The sequence below is a fragment of the Sus scrofa genome, chromosome 2 (genome assembly GCF_054392235.1).
Source record: "Sus scrofa isolate SSC_HxYL_T2T_F1_AM1 chromosome 2, Sscrofa_HxYL_maternal_Yorkshire_Landrace_v2.0, whole genome shotgun sequence".
Classification (NCBI taxonomy): domain Eukaryota; kingdom Metazoa; phylum Chordata; class Mammalia; order Artiodactyla; family Suidae; genus Sus; species Sus scrofa.
The window spans coordinates 112296763-112322408 of record NC_139384.1 but is presented as its reverse complement, the minus strand read 5'-3'; the positions used below and the strand labels follow the sequence as shown (position 1 = coordinate 112322408).

Below are 25646 nucleotides of genomic sequence, written 5' to 3'. Positions count from 1 at the left end.
TTGCTAAAAAAGGCATTATTTCATTCTTTTTTATGGCTGAGCAGTATTCCATATGTACCATATCTTCTTAGTAATTTTATTTTTTAATTTATATAGTTAATACCTGCACACAGCACTCTGTTCAAAACATACTAAATGACCCAGTGAAAATTCTCTTTCTTATAATGTGTTCTACTACGTAGTTCTCCATGGAGGGAACCAGAGTTACTAATTTCTAGGCATATACAATACTGTACTCTTTTGACCATTGAAGTTAATTAACATAAAAGTCAATGCAAATCACTTAAAAATTGAATAAACTTTTGAAAATTTATGCTATTATTATATAAATAAGTGATAATAACAGGAAAAAAGTGGACTCATACAAGAACAGTTTTAATTATAGTAAGTATTTTTTCTTTCTTCTTGGATTATATTTCCATACTATATTTGTTGCCTCTTACATTTTCTCTGCTAAGTATCTCATTTCATTGATTCTGAGATGAAGTTTTATTTCACATTTTAACATTTCATAAATTAAAATGTTTTTCATAATTGTTGGTATCTGACAGCTGGTAATGTTTTTCTAAATTACACAATTAATGATGGTATGACACAAAGTAAGTTGTGTGTCTTAGAGGAAATACAATATTTTCTTCTTTGATTTTTTTTCTTGAAATAAGTGACAAATTGGAATTATAGTGGATTAAAAAATTAGGAGAAGGTTTTAGGTTTCTATTTAAACCTCTAAATGAAAATTAAAAATATTTTAGAGTTTATTCCCAGTTATTAATTGTTTTAGATCTGTAAACTGTGGTGTGATGGATATAAGCAGCATTTAAAAATACAATATACTGACTTGTTTTTTTGGTCCTTTTTAGTGCTGCGCCCACGGCATATGGAAGTTCTCTGATTTGACCCAGGCTCTTTGTCAAATTGGAGTTATAGCTGCTGGCCTACACCACAGCCGCAGCAGCATGGGATCCAAGTTGTGTCTGCAACCTGTACCACAGCTCATGGCAACGCCAGATCCTTAATCCATTGAACAAGGCCAGGGATCAGACCTGCATCCTCTTGGATGCTAGTCAGATTTGTTATTGCTGAGCCATGACAGGAACTCCGCAACATACTGATTTTCAAATGTCACTGGACATTATAGGTGGAGAAATCCTGTGGGATAGTTGAAGCACAATGTTTAATAAGGTGGCTAAATCTATATATTTTTAAAATGCTCATGTTTGGGCATTTAGTCCAGGTATAGTCCTACTGAAGTTAACTTGAGAACTGTCCTCTGGTATTCTCATTATTCAGAAAGGAGTTTAGTTCCTGGGAAAATGTCCAGCAGCACCTCCACTGTTTTGTATACAAGACACAGAAATGGTATCCTCATATACTGACATGTGGATGTGAGCTTTTTCCCCATAAGATGTTACAGACAGGGGACCAGTGGGTAGTCTGCTACAGTGTGTGTGCTTCTTTTAAAACATTGTTGTGTTCTTTCTACACACCTGGCACTATACAAAGTACTGAAGTAAAGAAAGACCACAGTAAATCAGACATGGATGCTGCTTTAGAGCTTGGGTCTATTAGCATTTGTAAACAGCGTGCACATAGGTAGAAAAACAAATTCGAGAGTAATCAGTGTTATAGAAGGTACATAGTTAGAAAAACATTACATCCCCCAGAGGAAGATAAGGAAAGTTAAACAGAGAAAATATTCCTAGAAAACTGATTAAAAATTTAAAACCTAGGAAGCTAACTAGTTATTTGGTCTCAGTTATTGGAAAAAGTTACACTAACTTTCCATGTTCAACTCAATTAAAATAGACCCTTTTCCAGAATAACAATGGTATTTTTTGTATGTATGATTTTAATTAAAAAGTTCATCCACATCAAAACTCTTTTGAGATAATCTCACTCAGTTATTTGATGAATGTAGCATAGAGTTAAAATGGGTGAAATTGCTTACACGTTTGAGAGTGCGAGCTATGTGAGTGGCACATGTGTTTAACCAACCACAAACTCTACTGAAAATAGGTTTTTTTTAGCTTGATCTGAAGGAAAAGATCTCAACCTTAGTCGTGCTGTCTGCTGTGAATAGAAACTTTGTGGGATCTTGTACTTCCCATTTATTTCAAGCATTTGTTCTTCAAGATGCCACAAAAGGGAACACACCTTCATGGCCATTTCCCTAACCTAGTCCAGAATCAACCAGTAGCTCATCTCATCTCCTTGTTTTCTTTGAAGGAAGCATCATCATCACTAGTTACTATAAAAACAGATGCAAAATAGATGGTAAACATTTCCATTGGAATTTAAGTCACCATTTGAACAAAGATTTATTTTCAGTTGGAGATTTATACCTTGCCTATTTTTTTTAAATTAAATTGGAGGCACAACTTTAATTTTAGTCAGAAAACCTAACTTCAGGGGCATCTAAACACATTTTAGGGCTTTATTTATCACAGATTGTAAAGTGTCTCCATAGGAATCCTTTTCATTAGCACCAGGAGTTGATACTTTCTTTTTCTCCTTAAAAATAATAAGCCCTCTCATATGGATCATGCTATTGGGGAAAAGTAGTTGCTTTTCTGAGCTCTTACGGTAAAGAGTCCCAAGGAAATACTGTTGAACTTCAGAAACTTTAGAGACATAATTGACAGCAAAATCTGAGGTCAGGTGCTATTGAAGTAAATCTTATTACCCACCGTATTAGTAGAATAAAAAAAAAAATCCTTTCAAATACTCAGATTGACCTTAAGAACTTCTGACTTCTGGCTGAACTTAGTTTAGCCTGACCAGTGACTGTGACCTTGGGAGCAAGCTAGACAGAGGAGAAATTTAGTAATAAAATCAATGTATTCTATGCCACATATATTGTCAGCTGCTACCATGTGGAGATTTGCTTTGTCCACGGATGTATCTCATAAAGTCAATGTGTAAGTTAGAGTTTTACTAGTGACTATAAAAAAAAAAACACTTCAGTGGCATATCACAGTAGTTTATTCCTCACTCATGTATCATCTGATGTGTGTGTTTCCGAAGCTTTCCTGGAATCCAGGTTCCATCCATATTGGAACCATGCTATTTGTTAGAGGTCTTGGAATCCTCTCTGTTCAGGCAAGAAGAGACAAGATAAAGGATAGAGAAGAGAACACACAGTCTCCTTTCATCCCCCTTGGCCCTTAAGTGACACACATCTCTTGCTCTCAATTTCTCCTGGTGAGAACCAGTCATACGGTGCCATGTGGATACAAGGGTTACTGGGAAATGTCACTGGCTAGGCAGCTGCTTTCCAGAAAATACACACACTAAAGAAGAGTGGGTAAAGTTTGCTGGATTCACATGATCTGTGTTAGGGCAGAGAGTCCATAAATTTTGTTGGAGAGTAAGCTGTGTCTGCACGAAGTTGACCACACTAGATAAGAGAAAATGTTGTGAAAAATCCAGTTGTTATTTGTTTTGAAAAGCTATGTTGCTTTGGAGACAACTTTTCATTTCGGTGCTTGTAAGAATTCTTTGAGAGAGATAACTAGAATGTGAGGGTAATTAACACTCCCCAGGCCACCACACATCAAATCAGGATTTACTTGTTATAGGCAGAGTCTTGAATGGTTCTGTTGGGTGATTGTGTGAATCCAGCAAACCTACCTATTCCTTTTTTGAAAAATAAATTTGCATATCCCTTCTCAAAGGAAATGGGAATTTATGCAAAAGTGCTTTTGACTTGTTTTGCTTGTCTGCAAACATTTGAGCTGGTGAAGTATTGATATAAGGAAATTGTGTTCTGAGGAAGGTCTTAACTGACAGCAGAATAGAATGACTGAGAACTGTTGGGCTCAGATCCCTAAGGTAGGTGTGTGAGAAACAGCTCCCTCATTAAGGTCAGTATGTTGTCTTTTGATTCCTTTTTTTCTGCTTCTGTGTGACCCTAGGCAAATCTTCACTTTCTTCAACTGTAAAATTAGTCTTGAACTTGGTGATACAGTTTCTGACTCTTTCTGACACTAAGTTTTTTTTTTTTGTTCATTTGTTTTTTGTTTTTTTAATCTATCAATTTATAGTTAGAAGACCCTGGAATTTAAAGGGACAGAAGTCATATTCTAAAGATTGATTATACAAGAAACAGCCTGAAGAGTTAAGAATAAAGAGAGTATTATTGACATATCAAATACTTCCTTGGTGAGCAGAAGGTCCCTATATTTTGAGAATTTATAGTCATTAAAAAAGTTGTTTAAAATCTAAATAAGTCTGACAGTGGTTTTGTAATTATTTGCCAGCTCAGGGGGACTTTTAGAATTTTATCGTGCCTCTCAGCTCTGTAAATTGACTCTGGTTTGTAGCATTCTTATCTTTTCACTGATATTCTGTCTTGCATTTGTTTAAAGAAAGCATCCTCCTATATTGGGAAATACAGGGATTGTTTGTGTGTGTGTGTGTGTGTTAGGGGAAAACCTAAGTGGTCAAGACTGAATGTGTTTAATGTGAACATCCCTGAACTCTGGATAGTCTATGAGAGCAGCCAAGCCTCTGAAAGACAATGTCACTGACTCTTGGTCAACTTGTAAATATATGGGCCACACTCTTATTAGATAACCCTCACATGCCAGCCATTGACTACTTTTCCAATGAAAACAATTTTACCTCTATGCAGTGCCATTTTTCTTTTGTGATTTCTTTGAATGACATATTCAGTATTACTTTAACTGAAAAAAAGCTAGCCTCTGTCATACCGCAGATATTGAAAAATAGCTACCTATTGTTTCTGTCTGTGAGTATTTCCCCTGGATTTTCATTTTTTGAAAGCTGTGGTGATTCTTTTGGATTTCTTACAAGCCATGGTAAGATGCCTTGACAAATATTTATAGCATCCTGTAGGTGTGAGGGACCCTGCTATGTGTATTGGTGGCTATTATGTCCCGTAAGAAACAGCCTCAGATGGTACAAAAAGGAAAGGTGTCTGGATATGGGTGATTGACCAGTTGTTAGAAAGGCCAGCTTTCCTTTATGATAGATGGGAATCAGTATTTTGAAATTGATTTGATTTGAAGGTACCTGGGATGTCTTATCAGTCTAAAACCTTTGTAAGCTGTCTAGGTCTTTGAGATTCCATTGTAATATTCCCTCCTCTTTACTTTGCTCTTTTAAAATCTCTTACTGGCTTGTGTTTGAGCCATAATACATTAAGCTTGTTATTAATCATTAACACCTTATGTGAATTATTTTGTGTGGTTGTCCTATGCCAGTTAGTAAGGTGTGAATTGGAACTTGGCAGGAGGCCACCACTCTGACTTTTTAACAAAAGTTCTGTTTCCACCGGATTCTCCTAGAGGGGTCTAGAGTCAGGCTGGCTGTTGCCATAACTGTACCTGGAGTGCTGAGCCCTTGAAGGGAGTGCTGACAAAAGCCTTTGCTTTAGGCAATATGACAGCTCAGGTAAGGCTCAATCTTTTAAAGAGATAGTTACTAGGAGACTGTGGAGAAAAGAAGATAAACCCTGAGGTTTGGAAATAAAGAGGAATGTAGAGTGCAGACGTCTTATTTCTTTTTCCCAGGTGTAGTGCCCACTCAGGCTGGTTTGACTGATACCTTTACTTTGAGTTAGCCATGTTGCTGGAAAATGATCCCCAAATTCCCTTTTGGTTGTTATATGGCCTCTGAATGATGAAATAAAATAGACTGAAACTTGATTGGCATCTCCCTAGCCCTACCCCAGCTAAAGAAAATTGCTTTTCAAACCATATACCAGCATATTGTTCTTTCCCACTTAAGAGCTGTGAATGGTCAAAAAACTGGACAAAAGAAGAGAAATATCTTTAGAATTTTGGGAGCTTTCCAGATTGATGGAAGTGAGGGGCACATGGCACCTGAAGAAAGGTTTAACAGGACTGAGAGCTCAGCGAAGTCGGGACTGAAGCCAAACTTCACTTACTTCTTTGTTTTACCTAGGGTTGGCCATGTATGACAATCTTTGTGTTCCTACCAGATTGATTTCTGTAAAGATTATATGCTGATTCTCATTTTATTGTGACCTCCTTTAAAAAACCTTTTGTAATGAAGTGTTACTTTTATTTATAAATGGTGAATGTTACTAATAGGATAATGTTGGGAAAGGTCTCTTGTTTGACTCAGCTTAAGGTTCTCATCCAGTTTGAGGGAAAAGTGTTGCTATATTCTTAAGGGGACATGCTCCTCTTCACTTGTTAAAAGGAAATATCCTGAAGTATTTCAGTGCTTTGTCCTCCAGAGCATCTCATTCATAGGATGAACTTAAGTAAATGTTGACTTGGAACATTAATCCCTTTCTTGATGTATTTTCAGCTTGAAAATGCGTTTTGATTAATGGTATCAAAGTAAGCCATTTTAAGTACAAAAACTATCTAAACAAACTCTTAGATTATTGTGCACCCATGTTTCATGGTGTCTCTGGGTTCACTTGTTTTATCGCCATCATAATTAACCCTCAACTAAGTATAGTATGAGTTTTTCCTACATTGTTATTTTGGCTACAGTAAGCTTTGAATAAAGTGTTTACTATCGTGTTCTAGAATACTGTTTTTAGAAGATATGTACTCCGTTCCTCAAAGAGTAGCTTCTCAAGTATAATTTTATTCTTTGATTATTCGTCTGTAAAAATATACTGTTACATATTTTTTAAAGCATACTTAACCAGTTGGGTATTAATCCCTTTTCTTGCCCTTCAAAATGACTCTTCCAGTCCGGTGAGATAAGGTCAGTACAGACATCTATGGTTTGTGCTTTCGAAACAGTGTGTGGTCTACTAACCTATATGGAACCTCTAAATCTTACATTTACTGTCAAGCAGAGAATTCTCATGAGATCAGCAACTGTGTTTCATTCATTTTTGCAGCCCCAATGCCTAGAACAGGGCCTGGCCATCAGAAGGTCCTCAGTCAATGTTTTTTGAATTGAAGTGAATAGAAATATAGGCAGGTCAATCAGAATTCTCTGTTTTTTCAAGTGATAAAAAAGCCAATATGAACAAAATTAGAATTTTGCTGGAACTGGCCAAAGTATCTGAGCTATCCAGGGCTTCAGACTTGACAGAATCCCAAGTCTCCTAGTGTTACCAGAGCACTGTTCCTTCTCCCTTTCTCTCTCTGCCCTGGACTCTGCTGTCCTCTATGTTGGTAGGTTCCTTGCATGTGAAGGCAAAGGGGACCTCCAGTGGCTTCAGATTTAAATTGCCCTGACAGCTGGCCTTCTTCAGAAAGGAAGTGTCTCTGTGGATCTGACCCTCTGAGTCTCAATGGACTGGCTAGGTGGCCTCACCTTCCCTGAAACTGTCTCTTTGCCAGGGAAATAGTGTATTCTGGCCATACCTGGGTCAAGGACAGCCCATGTGTTGGCATCTTCACCCAAAGCATGTGTCATAAGAATGGAGCAATGGTTCCCCAGCAAATGCCTGCAGAGAATTACCTCTTCAAGAAAGTGTTATTTAAAAAAAAAAAGGAAAAAAAAAAAAGAGAGAATGATAGCTGTTGGGGACAGATTACAAATGCAGAATATACTATAAACCTGAAACTAGATTGATCTCCTTCCACTATAAACCTGAAACTAGATTGATCTCCTTCCAGGAGCTATATGCTCCTGCTCTTTCACTGAGCTTTTAGGGACTCATTGAAAGATTTAAGCCCCCACATGCAGATCTGGGCCTCTGAATTTAGAAGATTATAGTCGGGGAAAAAATGTATTCTTGCTCCTCAATGTGAGACTCTTAAAAGCTGACATTGTATTTGCCCTGGATATCATTCCCCTTGAGAAATGAATTATTTTTCTGCTGAAGATGAATCATGCTGGGATGGACTTCCTAGTGCAAGTTCTGTTCAGACTAACATCCGTTCCTGACACTCGTGGTAGCTCTTGTAAGGGGCGATTCCTGGACTTCCTCCTCAGCAGTGCTCCCATCGCTCCATCCTGGTGGCAGAAGCTCCCTGCAAGAGGATTCTTTCTTCAAGAAGATCGAGTGTAGGGATGAGATACCTTCTTCCCTGCATCTCAGCCCAAGTCTCTAGAGGACTTGGCACAAGTTCCTAGAATTCTTATGTCCTTCTTTGGGTTATAGGTGCTCAGGTGCAAATCGATTACTGTGAACAATTAATTGTGTGGGTCCCAGAGTTCCCCAAGACAAGGCAGAGAAGCAAGGCCCTAATAATGGCCCCAAGTTCCAGTGCATTTCTGAGTTAACTCTGTGGGAATCTCCTTATGAAGTTTAAGTTCATGGTTAGGCCAGGTAGAAGCTGAGACTTGGTGTAATGCTGTATCAAAAACTGTGAACCCCAACAATAGAACTTCTTTCTCCCCTTGGTTTGCAAGTACAAGATGTACTTGCCCATTGTCTGGGGCCCTCTACTACTTCTGAGGCAGTACTTCCTGCTGAATTTAACTCATTTTGTATTTTCATGAATGTCTGGAGGAATTACACTAATTAAGAATATTGGAAAATAAAGTTTTGCTTTAGCAGAATATATTAAGATGTCAGTGAATATTCACATACTCTGTTTTCATTATGTTGAGATGTTGAGTAAACTCATATTAGTAAGTGGCTCTTATTTCATGTTATGAATATTTTTTTACTTATTGGAAAAGATTAATTAACCTTTAAAGAATTTCATGTCAATTATTACTTAATACAGATAAGCTTTCACTAACTGTGATAGAATCTCTAGTTATAACAAATAATATTGTTTTATGTGTGTTCTTAGCTAAAAGCTAATTTTCAAAATATTCAAATCCAAACAAAGGTTGTTAAACATGGGAAAAATTTTCTTTCAGCAAATTAATTCAAATGCTAGACAAGCACCTTCTATTTTACACAGAACCTTTTCTATAAAATATAAGTCATTAGTCTTCATGTTATTGAAATTGTTATATGGGTGCATCAAGACCTACACGAGGATATGATTAAGTTTGTTGTGCTGTGTGTGTTTTCTAAGATGTAAGGGATTCTCGCTATTCCTTAATAGTTGATTTTATTATTGTTGTTATTTCTTAGATGATATCTTAGAAAGTTATTTGCATCTCCACAAACTTTCGTCTTAATATTTAGCAAAATATTCTTCTTTTATTTCTTTGTGTAAGGTCTGATGCAGTACTATTACTTTTATACCATTTTTAGATTCATCATGGGTCAAAATTGTTCACTAAAACAAAATAAATGGCCGTAGTATACCAAATAAACACATAGCAGAAATACAGCTATGTATCTCTTACTTTCTTTTAATATCTTAATTTAGTTATAATAGTATAATTCTCTCTCCTTTGACTAGTTTTTTTTTTCACTCATTTCATTGGTTTTTAAAAATTATTATAGGAGTTCTCATCATGGCTCAGTGGTTAACGAACCCAACTAGCATCCATGAGGATGCAGGTTTGATCCATGGCCTCACTCAGTGGGTTAAGGATCTGGTGTTGCCATGAGCTATGGTGTAGGCTGGCAACTGTAGCTCTGATTCTCCCTAGCAGGTGCAGCTCGGATTTAGCGCTGCCATGGCTGTGGCATAGGCCCATGGCTACAGCCCCAATTGGACCCTTAGTCTAGGAACCTCCATATGCTGTGGGTGCAACCGTAAAAAGACAAAAAAATTTATTACAGCTGTGTATATATATTATATACCACAGATATGTAAATATATCACAGATACATACACACATTTATATATATTTATCTCTTTCTGCATATATATATATACATACACACACACACACACACATATATATATATAAAATCTCAAGTTAAAAAATTGCTGCCACATACTAAGTACTTCCTATGTTGTTAGGAATATCAGCTTCAGCTTCAGTGGTAGCAAGGTATATAACATGGTGATTAAGAGTATAGACTTGGAGCTGGAGTGGCTGAGTTCAAATCCTAGCTCTATAATTGACTAGCTGGCCAAGGGCTTCTAAATTAGCAGCTCTCATTCACTAGAAGTATCCCAAGTATGATCATTTCACAGACTATATACAGTGTACTGAAATAGATTCTTATAGTTGTATTTTTAAGAAGTGTTTTTAGTACCAATTGAAATGTCTTACCATGGCACATGTGAATATGTAAAAATAAATTTTTTTCCTAATAGATAATGGTAAAGGAAGTGCTTAGAAGATTTCAGTCATCCCAAAGAACATTAATTTATATTAATTTCATCTATAATCCTGTCTATTTAAGCATTTGATGAGAGAGGCTTTATAAAAGCAAGAAGGGTCGCTAGATGTTGAAAATGATGATTTAACTTTTCCAGCCTAATTAGAAATTTGGTAACTGCTTAGAAGTTCCCAGGCTAGGGGTCTAAGGAGCTGCGGCTGCAGCACCTATGCCACAGCCACAGCATCGCTAGATCCAAACTGCGTCTATGACCTGCACCACAGCTCACAGCAAAGCCAGATCTTTAACCACTGAGCGAGGCCAGGGATCGAATGTGCAACCTCACAGATACTAGTCAGATTCCTTTCTGCTGCACCACAACGGGAACTCCCATATAGTATCTATTCTTTAGTGTACACTTGTTCTTACGGTGGATTTTGGTATAGTAACTAAATTAAAATAGTCAACATAATAGAAGCACACATTGTGGTGTAGACAAAGACTAGCTGCACACACATATTAATACTTGAAAATATGGATCCATAGGTAAGAGTTCCTGGTAAGACAGGCCACTCTGTGCCACCATCAATGGCAGCTGCTTATGCATGAGGATTGGAGAGCTGGCTGGTGGTTAATCTTGCTAAATTGACTATGGTAACCCATACAGTAACAAAAGCTATGTAAAGTTTTTCATGTTAACTTTTGCTTGTTAAAAGTTTTTACTGTGGCTGTCTGTTTTACCAGACATTCAGATTTTAGGGGAAATATCATAACATGGTTTTCAAGTATGATCTGACATTGAAGGAAATCTCAAACTTATGAAAACGAAAGCCATGGGCTTCAAAGTAATCAACTTGGATTTTTGCTGAATTGTGTAGTTTGGTTAACAGAACTTAGAGAGCTATTATAAGTTTCAGTCCCATTAAAAAAAAGGAAAATTTGAAAAATTTCACTTCTGGGACTTGGGAATGAGGTAAATCTAAATATAGAGTGTTTGTGATTTAATTCTCTTGGGCCTGGGTTATATAACATAAATAATTGTGACTAAGGTGTATTTGTTGGCAGTCACAGGCAGTAGATGGAGGAACAGAAATGGTACTCTGATATGAGGGAAAGGGTTATAGGATGGAGTGACATGTAAAGAAACTGGAGATCACAGAAAGGGACAGAGACAAGGGTCATGTTTAAGTCAATGTACCACTCATCTTACTTAGTAAAGCTTTACATCTTACTTAGTAAAGCTTTGTCCTTACCATCCCTGCCACAACCCATCCCCCAGAATGAGTATCTCCAACCTATTATATTCATAGAGCTTGATTTGTTTCCCTGTTACCACACAGCATATTGAGTTGTAGCAATTTGCTTTCAAGGCTCTCTGACCTACTAGTCTGGAAATCCTCTGAGATCAGGAAGGACCTGGATTTTATTACTTGGAATCACCTATGTTAGAGATGTACTGAATCTATAGAAGACATTTGAAAATGCTGTTGAATAAAGTAGAATAGTTGAAATATTGTCATCTCACCCTTACTCAAATACCAAATGTGTGTGTGTGTATACATGTATATACACACAGATTTTTTTGTCTTTTTTTGTCTTTTTTTTTTTTTTTTTTTTTTTTGAGGACAGCACCTGGGGCATATGTAAGTTCCCAGGCTAGGAGTTGAATCATAGTTGTAGCTTCTGACCTATACCACAGGCACAGCAATGCCAGACCTGAGCCACAGCTGTGACCTACACCACAGCTCACAGCAATGCCGGATCCTCAACCCACTGAGAGAAGCCAGGGAGCTAATCCGAGTCCTCAATGGATTCTAATTGTGTTCATTACCGCTGATCCATGATGGGAACTCCCAAGTGTATGTTTTGATTGTTCTCTCAGAAGTCCACCAGCTATGTTAATTCCTACAAAGAAGTAGGAATAGCTCCCTATTGCCTTTGGAATAAACTCCAAACTCTGCTTTATCTATGAGGTCTGTCATAACCTAGCTCTCAATATTTTTCTGCCTCATCTATCAGAACTTTATCCCTGCGCATTATATTTCAGTCATATTTGGCATTTGTCATCCCACATATGTTCCAGACAGTTTCACTCTGCCTTCTTTTATACTTACTGTTTCTTCTGCCTGGAAAACCCTTTTTCCACTTTTACTAACTTGGATTGATTTCAGAAACAGTGTATAAAAATTCAGGGGAAAATTTGCTTCTTTCCAAGATTTGCATGTAATTTGTAGTGTTCAGTGATCTCTTTGGTTTGGATTTGTTTTCTATTTTGTTGAAATATTTTTAAACCCAAGGAAATACTGCTTGTGGTAATAAGACAAAAACAATAATAATAGACAGCCTTTATTAAGTATGTATTACCTGTTGGCACTATAATAGCACTTTACCTAGATTATTACTATTTTTTTATTGAAGTGTAGTTGATGTAATGTTGTTAGTTTCAGGTATACAGCAAAGTGTATATATATGTATATTCTTTATGTATATGTATGTATATTCTTTTTCAGATTCTTTTTCATTATAGTTTGTTACAAGATATTGAGTATGGTTCCCTGTCCTTGTTTTTATCAGATATGGACTTTTTGTGTTATTATTCTTTTAAAGGGTTCTAATTCTACCATTCCTTCTGTGTTTTTTTGCCATTTATCTTGTTAAGTGGTCTCTGAGCTGCTTGAATCTGGTTTGGTGTTTGACTTTAATCTGGGGAAGTTCTCAGTCATTATTGCTTCAAATATTTCCTCTGTTCTTTTTTTTCTTCTCCTTCTGGTTTTCCATTTACAGCACAAGTAGGTACCATTTGTAGTTGTCCCACAGTTCTTAGCTATTCTGTTCTATTTTTTTTTTTTTCAGTTTTTTTTTCCTCTTTGCTTTTCAGGTTCGGAGGTTTCTACAGACACTTCTCAAGCTGAGAGATTCTTCAGCCATGTCTAGTCTACTGATGAGTACATCAAAGGCTTTCATTTCTGACATAGTCTTTTTGATCTCTATTGTTTTATTTTTATTGATTTTATAACTTCTGTCTCTTTGCTTACATTAACCATCCATTGTTGTTGCATGTTTTCTACTTTCCCCATTAGATCCCATCGCACTTCAATAGTTGTTTTCAGTTCCTGGGCTGGTAACTCCCAACATTCCAACCATAACTGAGATCCCTCCCTCACACACATTTAAAAATAGGCAGGAAAAATGCTTTTTGCTTGTGCTAGTCTATGTACCCCCAAAGAGTCTTCCCCTGGATCTTGCCACATCTGCTTCTTTCCCATCAATTGACATTTTGCTCAAGGGTGACCTTGTCGAGTTGAACCAACCCTTCTCTGCTTGCTCAAGCTCTCCCTTCTCCTTACCTGTCAGTTGCTCTGTATCATATTAGCCTGTTTTATTTTCTTCATTTTTTAGTGTTTAATATTATTTATTTGTTTGCAGGTTCATTTTCTGTCTCTTCTCATAAGAAGTATGGAAATTCTGCTGTCTTTATTCTAAGACAGAACTAGCACAAAACAGATGCTCAATAAACATTCATTAAAGACATAAATATGCTAACATTAGTTATTCATAAGATTTGATATTCTAGGCGATTTTTAATCTATATGTTTTAGAGTGTTCATAATATGTAAAAATAAACATTTATTATCATTATAGTCAGGGAAAAATTATTAAAAATAGTAAGCCCCTAAGTCCTATCACATGTCAAGTTTGAAAAATTATAATGCATAATGCATTTAAACACCAAGAAAAAGCAAAAATGTGATGGACTCAACCAAAGTTATGTAGTAGGGGCTCCCAGGATAGCTATTTAGAAAAATATTGTATATATGTTTTTGAATGCTCTTTGATATTGATTGATGGATTGAGAGCTATTTTGAGAATTCAACCAATTCTTTCTTTACCCCATTTCATATTCATGAAAAGCTTCACAATTAAAATCCTGTGCTTTCTAAGAAAAAAGTATTTCAGGCTTTTATGGTATTTAGCTTTTGTTCCTGAAGTTCTACTCAGATTTATTTTGTGTTGCTGCAGAAGATGCTAAAAGCTTTTGTGCTTTAGCATGCTACAAGAGTTAGTGCTTCTTCTGTTTATGGAAATTTTTAAATCAGACCCATTTTTCCAAGTAAAACTACTTTTCACTTTTTCCCTTCTCATTTTTCCTTCTTGCTTTATATGCATTCTGTGTCTTTCTTCCTTTTCCTTCTTATAAGGCTCTCAGCAAAGTAGAAACTGAGTAGCCTGCAATGACTCTTCTTGGAATTTTCTCTGTTACCAACGGAAGCTGTATTGGTTGTAAGAGGTTTGTTGCTTTTATAAATGTATAACTTTATCAAACTGAACAAGCAATTAAGAATTCCCTTTTAGTCTGCCTGAGAATTAAAAAGTTTTTTGGTGTTTTGTTCACCAACTGTAATGAGGTCATCAATTCCCTTCTTAAAGAAGCTATTGAAATATATTGCTTTTTTTTCCGTCTATCAAAAATGTCTCTCAAGAAGTCGCAATATCCACAATAGAAATATTGAATACCCTTGTATGGCACAAATGGAACACTGCCATATGATTTTCTAATTTTCTTTTGCTAAAGATGTGGCATTTTTTTAATGCGTCTCTGTCCGTATTTCTTCACTGTCTTTAAATCAGTTTAGCTCTTAGTCCCCATTCAGAATGTCTAAAGTCCCACTTCTCTAAGTCTAACGGTTTACCCCTTGGAGGTCTCATCAACCCTCAGGGCCAGGAACCCACAGAACTCTTCTCACTGCCCTCTTGTACCTCCCCATTTTTTTTTTAAGTCCATTGTCATCACTCCCTCCCCCATTCCACCATTGAGATGTATCAATTAATTTCTTCAGTGAGTTTAAATATAGGGAAAGTCAAATAAAGTCATTGACTTCAGACTGTTTCCACTTCTATCTCTGCCCAAATCCAACATAATGTACAAAGATCAGGACTACTCCTCAATTGCTAATCGATTTTCTTGACACAAATATGAGACTGTCAGAAGCAGAGTAAAAATGAAGGATCAGGACACCTTCTTTTCCCAAGGCTAGCACTCTAAAGTTGAAAATGGTTGGCAGGCAGTTAACAATTCCCTGAATTCTCACTGCTCTACAAATAAACCAACTCCTCTTCACTTGTAACCTTGTTACTCTGTCCTTTGCTCTGAGATCCCTTCCTCCTAACTTCGTTGTTTTCCTTTGCTATTGCAATGCCTGGAAGATGTTCATTAAAACAAACCAACAAAAACAGAGAAACTTCTAGACCGTGTGCATCTTAAACTCCTTGGAGAAAATAGGTGTTACAAAAATCTAATGTATTAAAGATAAAAGAGTCTGCCTTGAGAAGAACTAATCATTAAGAGGCAAAGCAAAAGAAAAAAAAAGTGCAAATAAGAATTTTTTACAGAAGTAATTTGGAAGTGGCTGTGTATTACAGAAGGAATAAAGGAATATTTAGAAAAACATATACAGTATATTGGGTTAACAAAAAAGTTAGAAATTCTAAGAAATGGTAATAAATGTTATACTTGAGTTTTAAGAATTGCTTAATTCTGTACTTTTATGCGATAAAGCAGAACTACGTATTTATAGTTCAGTATTTAGCAAAATCAGATTATTAAGGTTTAGGCAAAATAGTACATCATCTGCTTATGAAGAAATATGTAGTGATTTTCACACCATATTTTCTTAGTCATAAGGTATTTTCATCAGGAATGTCTCAGTTTACATGAACAAACTGTTTTAAGATTTGAAACAGTGAATTAATTCTTTACATTTTTTCCTTTTGACTCATTAAAGGAAATCAGTATTGTTAATTGAGTAATTCAGTTCCACTGAATTTACATATTATGAGTCCAGATTCTGATGTAGATCCTATTAAAGTTCCAGGAACAAAATGTATTGATAATTGATTTATTCAGTAAATGTTAATTATTTCTATTAAGTTAAGAAGTCATTCACGATCTTAAGGTGATTACAGTTTAGTGGCAGAGATCCATATTGGTTGGGGGGAGAGAAAGGTCTGGGACATAATTTGATCAGGTTGATCTTCTAGAAAATTCATGAGCATGAGGAGAAAAAGAAGATGGCAAGAAAGGAAGACAGTAGGAAGTTACTCTTGTTGTATTTTGCTGCATAATACACCACCCCAAATCTTAGTGGCTTAAGACAGCCTCAGCCATTTATTTTGTCCATCGACATGTAATGGGGGCAAGTCTTGCCAAAGGCAGATTGTCTCTGTTCCATGCAATATCACTCAGCTGGGGGCTACATCTACATCCACTTTCAAGACGGTTTATTCAAACACCTGGAAAATTAGGGCAGGCCATTGGCAGGGAGCTCAGCTATAGGCCCAGCTTTTCTCCATATAGGCCTCTCCATGTGCTCCTTGGCATCCCTCGTGGTGTGGTGACTGGTGACTAAGAGCAAGCCCTCAAAGAGAACCAGAGGGACTGTGGGCCATCTTTTATGACCTACCCTCAGAAGTCACATAGCATCATTCCTGCTGCAGTCAAAATCCTGTTCAGGGGCAAGGAATCTCTCATCACCTCTTGATGGGAAGAGTGTCAGTCCCATAGTAAGAAGAGCATGTAGAAAGGGAGAGATTTTTTTGAGGCCCTCTTCAGAAAATACAATCTTTTGTAATCTACTGAGCAGCTATAACTCACATCATTCTTACATGCAAAATATGGTCATCTTCCCCAAGACTCTCAAATCCAAACATCCACTTGGGAGTTCCTCCTGTGGCACATTGGGATCAGCAGTGTCTCTGGAGTGCAGGGACGCAGGTTTGATCCCTGACCCAGGACAGTGGGTAAGGATCCAGTGTTGCCACAGCTGTGGGTAAGTTGCAAATGGGACCTGATCCCTAGCCCCAGGATGTGATTGGGCAGCCAAAAAAGAAAAAACAAACAACCCCCCCCAAAACCATAAAACAACATTCAGTTAAACTTTAGTATCTTATGCTATGAGGTCATGGTGAAATTTAGACTCCTTCAGTGCAGTTCTTTAAGCACAGCTCCTGAAGAACTGTGACTAAAGAGACAAACTATCTACCCCACCGTGCTCAACTTTTTTTCCAGCTTTATTGATGTATAATTGATAGAAATTTATTTATGGTGTACAATATGATGTTTTGATATATTATAAAATTATTACCACAAACTAATTAACATATCAATTGCCTCACATAGTTATTTCTTTTGGGTGTGGTGAGAACACTTAAAATTTACTCTCTTAGCAAATTTCAAGTATACAACAGATTATTATTAACTATAGTTAATAATATAGTCACCATGCTGTGTGTTAGATTCCCAGAACTTATTCATCCTGTATAACAAACTTTGAATGCTTTGACCAGCATCTCCCCATTTCCTCCATTCCTCATAAGACCCAACTTTCAATGGTAGGACTGGCATAGGTAGACTGCTGTATACATACCCAGAGAGGGAAAAGCAAGAGGCACATAGTAATCAGTGGCCCATAGCAATTAAAAAACTTAATTAGGCTCAGGCTGCCATTTTCTTCATTAGCATATGGCCTTACTGCTGGGAATTATCCTTTCTAGATTTCTTTTTTTAGTGATTTTTATTTTTTCCATTATGATTTACAGTGTTTTGTCAATTTCTACTGTACAGCAAAGTGATTCACTGTACATATACATATATGGTTTTTTTCACATTATCCTCCATCACATTCCATCACAAGCTGTAGTTCCCTGTGCTATGCAGCAGGATCTCATTGCTTATCCATTCCAAATGCCATAGTTGGCATCTATTAATCCCAAATCCCAGTCCATCCCATTCCCTCCCCCTTGGCAACCCCAAGTCTATTCTCCATGTCCATGAGTTTCTTTTCTGTGGAAAGGTTTGGTTGTGCCATATATTAGATTAAAGATATAAGTGATATTATTGGTATTTGTTTTCCTCTTTCTGGCTTATTTTACTTAGTATGAGGTTCTTTAGTTCCATCCATGTTGCTGCAAATGGCATTATTTTGTTCTTTTTATGGCTGAGTAGCATTCCATTGTGTATATATACCATATCTTCTTAACCAATCATCTGTCATTGGACATTTAGGTTGTTTCCATGTCTTGGCTATTGTGAATAGTGTTGCAATGAATATATGAGTGCATGTGTCTATTTCAGGGAAAGTTTTGTCTGGATATATGCCCAAGAGTGGAATTGCTGGGTCATATAGTAGTTCCATATTCAATTTTCTGAGGTACCTCCATACTGTTTTCCCTAGTGGTTGTGCCAATTTACATTCCCACCAACAGTGGAGAAGGGTATCCTTTTCTCCACACCCTTTCCAGCATTTGTTATTTGCTGACTTGTTAATCATGGCCATCCTGAGGTTTGAGGTCATACCTCATAGTAATTTTGATTTGCATTTCTCTAATAATTAGTGATGTTGAACATTTTTTCATGTGCCTGTTGACCATCTGTATATCTTATTTGGAGAAATGTCTATTCAGTCTTTTTCCCATTTTTCACTTAGGTTGTGGGTTTTGTTTTTTTTTTTTGCTGTTGTTTGTATATTTTAGAGATTAAATTCTTGTCAGTTGCATCATTTGAAACTATTTTCTCCCATTTCATAGGTTGTCTTTTTTTTTTTTTTATGGTTTCCTTTGCTGTGCAAAATCTTACCAGTTTGATTAGGTCCCATTGGTTTATTTTTACTTTTATTCCTTGTTATTCCTGTAGAAGAGAACATAGGCAAAACATTCTCTGACATCAGCCATACAAAAGTTTTCTTAGGTCAGTCTTTCTAGCTTTCTTTTTGTGGTGTCATTTTCTGGTTTTGGTATTAGAGTAATGCTGGCCTTATAGAATGAGTTTAGAAGTATTCTTGCCTCTTCAATTTTTTTGTAGTAATTTGAAAATGCTAGATAATAGCTTTTCTTTAAAGGTTTTGTAGAATTCTGGAGTTCATGGCTCAGTGGTTAATGAATCCGACTAGGAACCATGAGGTTGCAGGTTCGATCCCTGGCCTTGCTCAGTGGGTTAAGGATCCGGCGTTGCTGTGAGCTGTGGTGTAGGTTGCAGATGCGGCTCAGATCCTGCGTAACAGCGTTTCTGTGAGCTGTGGTGTAGGTTGCAGACGCGGCTCAGATCCTGCATTGCTGTGGTGTACGCCAGCAGCTACAGCTTCAATTCAACCCCTAGCCTGGGAACCTGCATATGCCATGGGAGCTGCCCAAGAAATGGCAAAAAGACAAAATAAAAAAAAAAAAAGTTAAAGTTTTGGTAGATTTCACCTGTGAAGCCATCTGGTCCTGGATTCTCTTTGTTGAGAGTTTTATTTTATTACTGACTAAATTTCATTACTGGCAATTTATTGCTTCATATTTCTTTTTTCTTCCTGATTCAGTTTTGGGAGATTATACGTTTCTAGGAATTTATCCATTTCTTCTAGGTTCTCTGTTTTATTGGTGTATAATTGTTCACAGTAATCTCTTATAATTCTCCTATTTCTGTGGTGTCATTTGTAACTTTTCCTCTTTCGTTTCAGATTTTATTTATAGGGGCTCTCTTTTTCCTGGATGAATATAACTAAAGATTTACCAATTTTGTTTTTCCTTTCAAAGTTCCAGCTCTTAGTTTCATTGGTCTTTCCCATTATTGTTTTTTTCTGCTCTGATGTTTATGATTTCTTTCCTTCTACTAACTTTTGGTTTTGTTCTACTTTTTCTTCATTTTCTAGTTTTTTTGTTTGTTTGTTTTTTGTTTTTTTTTTGGTTGTAATCTGTTCATTTGAGATTTTTCTTGTTTCTCGAGGTAGGCCTGTATCACTATACACTTCCCTCTTAGAACTGCTCTGTCCCATAGTTTTTTTTATCATTGTGTTTTCATTTTCATTTGTCTCCAGATATTTTGTGATTTATTCAATGATCCATTGATTGTTTAGTAGCATACATTTAGACTTCACTTACTTGTGTTACTTGGAATTTTTTTTCTTGTAGCTGATTTCTAGCCTCATACTTTGTGGGTTGGAAATAATGCTTGATATTATTTCAGTCTTCTTAAATTTATTGAGATAGCTTCCTGTCCTAGCATGTGATCTATCCTGGAGAATGTTTCATGTGCATTTGAAAAGAGTATATATTCTGCTGTTTTTGCATGGACTGTAAATATTTATCTAGTAAGTCCATCTGATCTGATGTGTTGTTTAAGATCAGTATTTCCTTGTTGATTTTCTGTCTGGGAGATTCGTCCATTGATGTGAGTGAGGTTTTTGAGTTCCCTACTATTATTGTGTTATTGCCAGTTTCTCCCATTGTATCTGTTAATATTTGCTTTGTGCATTTAGGTAATCTATGTTGAGTGCATATATAATTACAGTTGTTAGATATTTTTCTTGGATTAATCCCTGGATCATTATTTAATGACTTTCTTTGTCTCTTGTTACAGTCTTTGTTTTAAAGTCTATTTTGTCTAATATTTTTATTGCTCCCCCCTTTCCTTTCATTTCTCTTTGCATAGAATACTTTTTTCCATCCCCTCAGTTTCAGTCTATATGTCTTTTTTTCAGAGGAGGGGTGCATCTGCAGCATGCAGAACTTCCTGGGCCAAGGATCAAACCCAAGCCACAGCAGTGGCAATACCAAATGCTTAACCTCTAGGCTACCAGGGAGCTCTAGTCCATGTGTCTTTAGATCAAAAGTGGGTTTCTTGTAAGCAGCCTATGTATGAGTCTTGGGGTTTTTTGTTTTTGTTTTTTAATCTATTCAACCACACTATGCCTTTTGATTGGAGCATTTAGCCCATTGACATTTAATGTAATTATTTATAGCTTTATACTTATTGCCATCTTATTAATCGTCCTAGCTATTTTGGTAGTTTTTTTGGTTCCTTTCTTCTGTCACTTCATTCCCTTTGACTTAATGCCTCTCTTTAATGTTATGTTTGGATTCTTTTCTCTTTTTTGTGTGTATCTATTCTAGAGTTTTAGTTTGTGGTTACCACTAAGTTCATATATAACAACCTCTTTATATAAGTTGATTATTTTATGTTGGTGATTTCTTAAGTTCAAATGCATTCTAACAGGCTTCATTTTTACTCATCACTCCCACATTTAATTTTTTAAAGTAATATTTTACATCTTTTTGCTTTGTATATCCATTAACTTATTGTGGATATGTACAATTTTGCTATTTTTGTCTTTTAACCTGTTGATTTACTACCCGTAATTTACCTGTACAAATGAGATTTTTCTTTTTAAACCTTTTATATTTCTAGTTTGTTTTTTTTTTCCTTTTCCATTTAGAGAAATCTCATTAAGATTTCCTGTAAAGCTGGACTCCTTTAGTTTTTGGTACTAAACTCCTTTAACTTTTGCTTGTCTGTATAACTCTATCTCTCCTTCAAATCTGTATGATAGCCTTGCCAGGTAGAGTATTATTTGTTGTACGTATTTTCCTTTCATCACTTTGAATATATTGTTCCACTCCCTTCTGGCCTGCAAAGTTTCTGCTAAAAAGGCAGCAGATTGTCTAATGGAAGTTCCCTTGTACATAGCTGCTTTCTTTTTCCTGTTTTTAAGATTCCTTCTTCATCTTTAATTTTTGCCATTTAAATTACATGGTGTCTTGGTGTGAACCTCCTTGAGTTCATCTTGTTTGGGACTCTCAGTGCTTCCTAGACATCTGTTTCTTTCTCAAAAGAAGCTTTCAGCTATTATTTCTTCAAATACATTCTTTTCTTTCTCTCTTCACTCCTTCTGGAATTACAGTGCAAATCTTAGTACACTTGATATTGTCCCAGTGGTCTCACAAAATATCATCATTAAAAATTTATTTTTTCTGTTCATCTTGGATTATTTCCAGTACTCAGTCTTCTAGTTCAATGATTGATTCTTCTGTATCAGCTAATTTATTGTTGATTCCTTCTAGTGTATTTTTTTTAAGTTACTGTGTTCTTCAGCTCTGTTTGGATCTTCTTTATATTTTCTATTTTTTGGTTAAATTTCTCACTGTTTCATCTCTTCTCCTGAGGTTGTTGAGCATCTTTATGATGATTAGCTGGAATTCTTTATCAAACAGATTTTTTTAATCTCCATTTAATTTTTTTCTAAGGTCTTGTCTAAATACTTCATTTGGAGCATATCCCCCTCTCTGTTTTGCCTGATTCTCTGCTTTATCCTCAGATTTATTTCAATGTATTAGGTAGATAAGTTACTTTTCCCAATCTTGGAGAAGCATCCTTATGTAGGAGAAATATTATGGGGCCTGGTTGCACACCCCACCCTGGTCAACAGAACTATATGGTTTTAGTTTTTTTAATATGCAACACCATGCAGGCTGCAAGAGCCCTTCTGTGGTGTCAGAGTTGACCTACTGTGTGCTGGAAGGCAGGGCTGGCTCCTACCCTTTTTGGCTGCCAAGACTGCCTCATGCAGTGGCTGCTGATCTGCTAGAGGGCAGAGCCAGATCCCAGTGTATCTGACTCCACTACTTCTGGGAGTAGGGGTGAGGTGGGAAAGGTGTCCTGGGGCTGGTGCTGGCCTGATGGTATAGTTAGGTTTTTAAAACCCACTCTTTTAACAACCATGCAATATAACCTGAAAAATTACTTTAAAATTCCTAAAATTGTTTTATGAAACGAAGACAATGCAAGCAAGAATGACGGTAGCAAGAGAATGAGAAGAGAAATACAGAAGGGTTCTAGGAGAGGAGCCTGAGAGCAAGCTGTGCTGAGAATTCTAAGAGGTATAAAGCTTGGGAAGCAGTACTACTAGGGGAATAAGCTATGTTTCTATGACCAAACTTCTTGAATTGTGTAAACAAAGATAGTTGGACTGTTTTGGAGAATTGAGAGCTAAAAGAAAAGATTGTAGGTGTTGTCCATCTTTGTTGAGTGCCAGTTTATGAGCTGGTTAGAAGCATGTTCTCTCCCCCAAGATGACAGGTTATGAAAAGAGTTTGTGAACTTAAATCAAACAGCAGAGACGATAGGGGAACAAAACAGACCTAGAACTTAAGGAGATCTTCTGAAGTCAGGATAGAGTTAATTTTTTAATCCTGATTGAGAGGGTATAAGTTGGATTGTTTAAGTGGTGTAGGTACCACTAAAGCCCTTTTCTCACTATTTAAGTAGAAAATTTCCTTTCACATTTACATGAGTCAGAAGGTGTTATTTTTACCAAATCAATTCCAAAGTATTATTTTTAATAAAAGTCAGAAATTTATGGATCTTAAAGTTCCACTTTAAGTTTAACAGAAAGTTAGGTTTAAAGTAGGAGGTATCCACATTGATTTCATTTTTTCAATGCACTTTTATTCTGAAATTAAACTTGCTTGCTTTCTAAGAGAAAATGACCTTTAAATTAAACTCTAGATTATTTTCTTCTTCTTAGATTTCTCAAAAGTATTCTAATCTTCACTTCCCAGGATTTATAAATGCAGAATAAAAAATATTCCTTTAATTTCCTCTGTAGAAGTGAGGAAAAAAAGGTATAGAATTAAATTTGTTGCCCTCCTTGGATATATCTCCTAAGAATAATTATATCTAGACCTGCAATATTTTATGGTGATTACTTTCTCCACATTTCTTAAATATAGAAGAATTGAAGTTTTTCTAGCTGGTATATAATAAGGAGAAATGATACGTCATAAATCTTTTCTGTTCTGTTTCTGTCCACTCTCCTGAAAAATTGCTCTTAATAGTAGTGTAGAAATGAACATTTAAAATTGGAATCTTCATCATTTCCTTCAAGGGAACATAGTAAGAGTAGCTTAAGAGTGAAGCCATGCCTCTGGAGCAGATTGCCTGTGCTTGAATCCTGATTATGCCACCTGCTAACTCTATAGTCTTGAGCAAGTGGTTTAACGTCTCTTTTCTCTGTTTCCTTATCAGAATAGGAATATTTTATTGCCCATTTCGTAAGGTTATTATGAGGAAGAAATTATTTAATATTGGGAAAGTACTTAGAATAGTAGGTGGCATACAATAAGTACACAGTGCATGTTTGGTGTTAAAAACAATGAAGTGAAATGAAGTATTGTGTTTTAGGATGTAGATTCTAATCCCAACTCCACAACGTGTTAGCTGTGTAAATGTGGTCAAGTTACTTAACCTCCTCAAGCCTCAGTATAAATTATTTAACCTCCTTAAGCCTCCTCAAGCCTATGTAAAATTGTATAATTGCCAGTAGTACTTGCTTCACACAGTTTCTGAGGATTAAATGGGATTGTCTATAGCAAGCACATGGCACAATATCTGCTTCCTAGTGCCAGTGATTACAACTATATATTTTCATTTCTGTGGGCATTCTGTCCATGTTCATTAGGTTTTCTCTTTGATTATTCACTTCACACTTCTAGGTCATTTCTAGACCTTCATAGAACCAGATAGGGATTCTTTGAAAGGTATGGCTATGGTGCCAGAGTCAGGGTAGATGAGGTTGTAAGATAAAATTACTTAGGCTCCCAAGGAGGTCTTGTAGTGTGGACATGTGTTAGGGAATTTACCACTATCCATAGACTGGCCCAAAGCCTTGTGGGCTCAGAAACAATACTTGTCAGCGGTTTCAGAGCTCATCTCTCCCTAAGAATTGGGCTCATATTAAAAAGCTCATATGACTAATGCACAGAATCAGAATGCCAATGTTTCCATTTACAATGAGAAGTGAAATTGCTGGGGCCTGGTGGCTCATGTTGCCACCCAGCCCATTTTGTGCCTATAGACAGACTGCCTCACTAATCAGGCTGCCAACTCATTAATTTATAATGGGAGACATAGCTGCTGAGTTCTCCTCAAGTCCCTCAAGTTTCCAGCAAGTTCTCCCTGAAGTCATGCAAACAGGATATCAAATTCTAATCAGGAAGCATCTTGGTGAGCATTGAATCAGAGGACAGTTTGTTCTTGGATTCATGGGTTTAATGGGACTTAGAGGCAAATTCTCAGTGAGAAGAGACATGCCACCATCACAGAGTACTAGTTCCCAGCATTTGAATGGACATGGCCTAGGCTTGCTTCTGAGATTGCTTTGTACATCTTTCTTGTCTGGACTATATCTTTCTATTGGTGGAGTCAGTGTGTTTGCTCAGATTATTGTCATGCTTAAGGATCCAAGGCTGGCTGTCCCATATGTACATCTGGCTTTCAAAATCTTGAGTTTGTTTTTATCCTGTGTAGAGGCTAAGATTTAAAAATCAGGAGTCATCTTTGAGTCAAAGATGACACAAATAGATGGAAAGGCATACCATGCTCTTGGATTGAAAGAGTTAATATTATCAAAATGACTATACTACCCAAGGCAATCTACAGATTCAATGCAATCCCTATCAAATTACCAAGGACATTTTTCACAGAACTTGAACATATTTTAAAGTTTTTTTGGAAGCACAAAAGACCCAGAATAGCCAAAGATATCCTGAAAAAGAAAAATGGAGCTGGAGGAATCAGGCTCCTTGACCTCACACTATACTACAAAGCAACAATCATCAAAACCATATGGTACAGTTTGGGGGTTGGGGGAATGCGCTGGGGTTGTGGGATGGAAATGCTATAAAATTGGATTGTGTTGATAATTGTACAACTATAAATGTAATAAATTCATTGAGAAAAATAAATAAA

At 36.4% G+C, this 25646-nt stretch overlaps 1 protein-coding gene across 25 annotated transcripts in view; it reads left to right on the top strand.

The window, feature by feature from the left end:
- MCTP1 (multiple C2 and transmembrane domain containing 1) overlaps window positions 1–25646 on the top strand; it is a 537796-nt gene that overhangs the window by 144439 nt on the left and 367711 nt on the right. For 7 of the 25 annotated variants that reach the window (XM_085014052.1, XM_085014043.1, XM_085014050.1 and 4 more), the window contains exon 1: window positions 3549–3831. The exons of the other annotated variants lie outside the window; for them this stretch is intronic. In XM_085014052.1, coding sequence (XP_084870178.1) covers window positions 3799–3831 — 33 coding nt within the window. In that variant the 5' untranslated portion in view covers window positions 3549–3798. Of the gene's footprint in view, window positions 1–3548; window positions 3832–25646 lie in introns of those variants that run through there. 25 annotated transcript variants of the gene reach the window in all.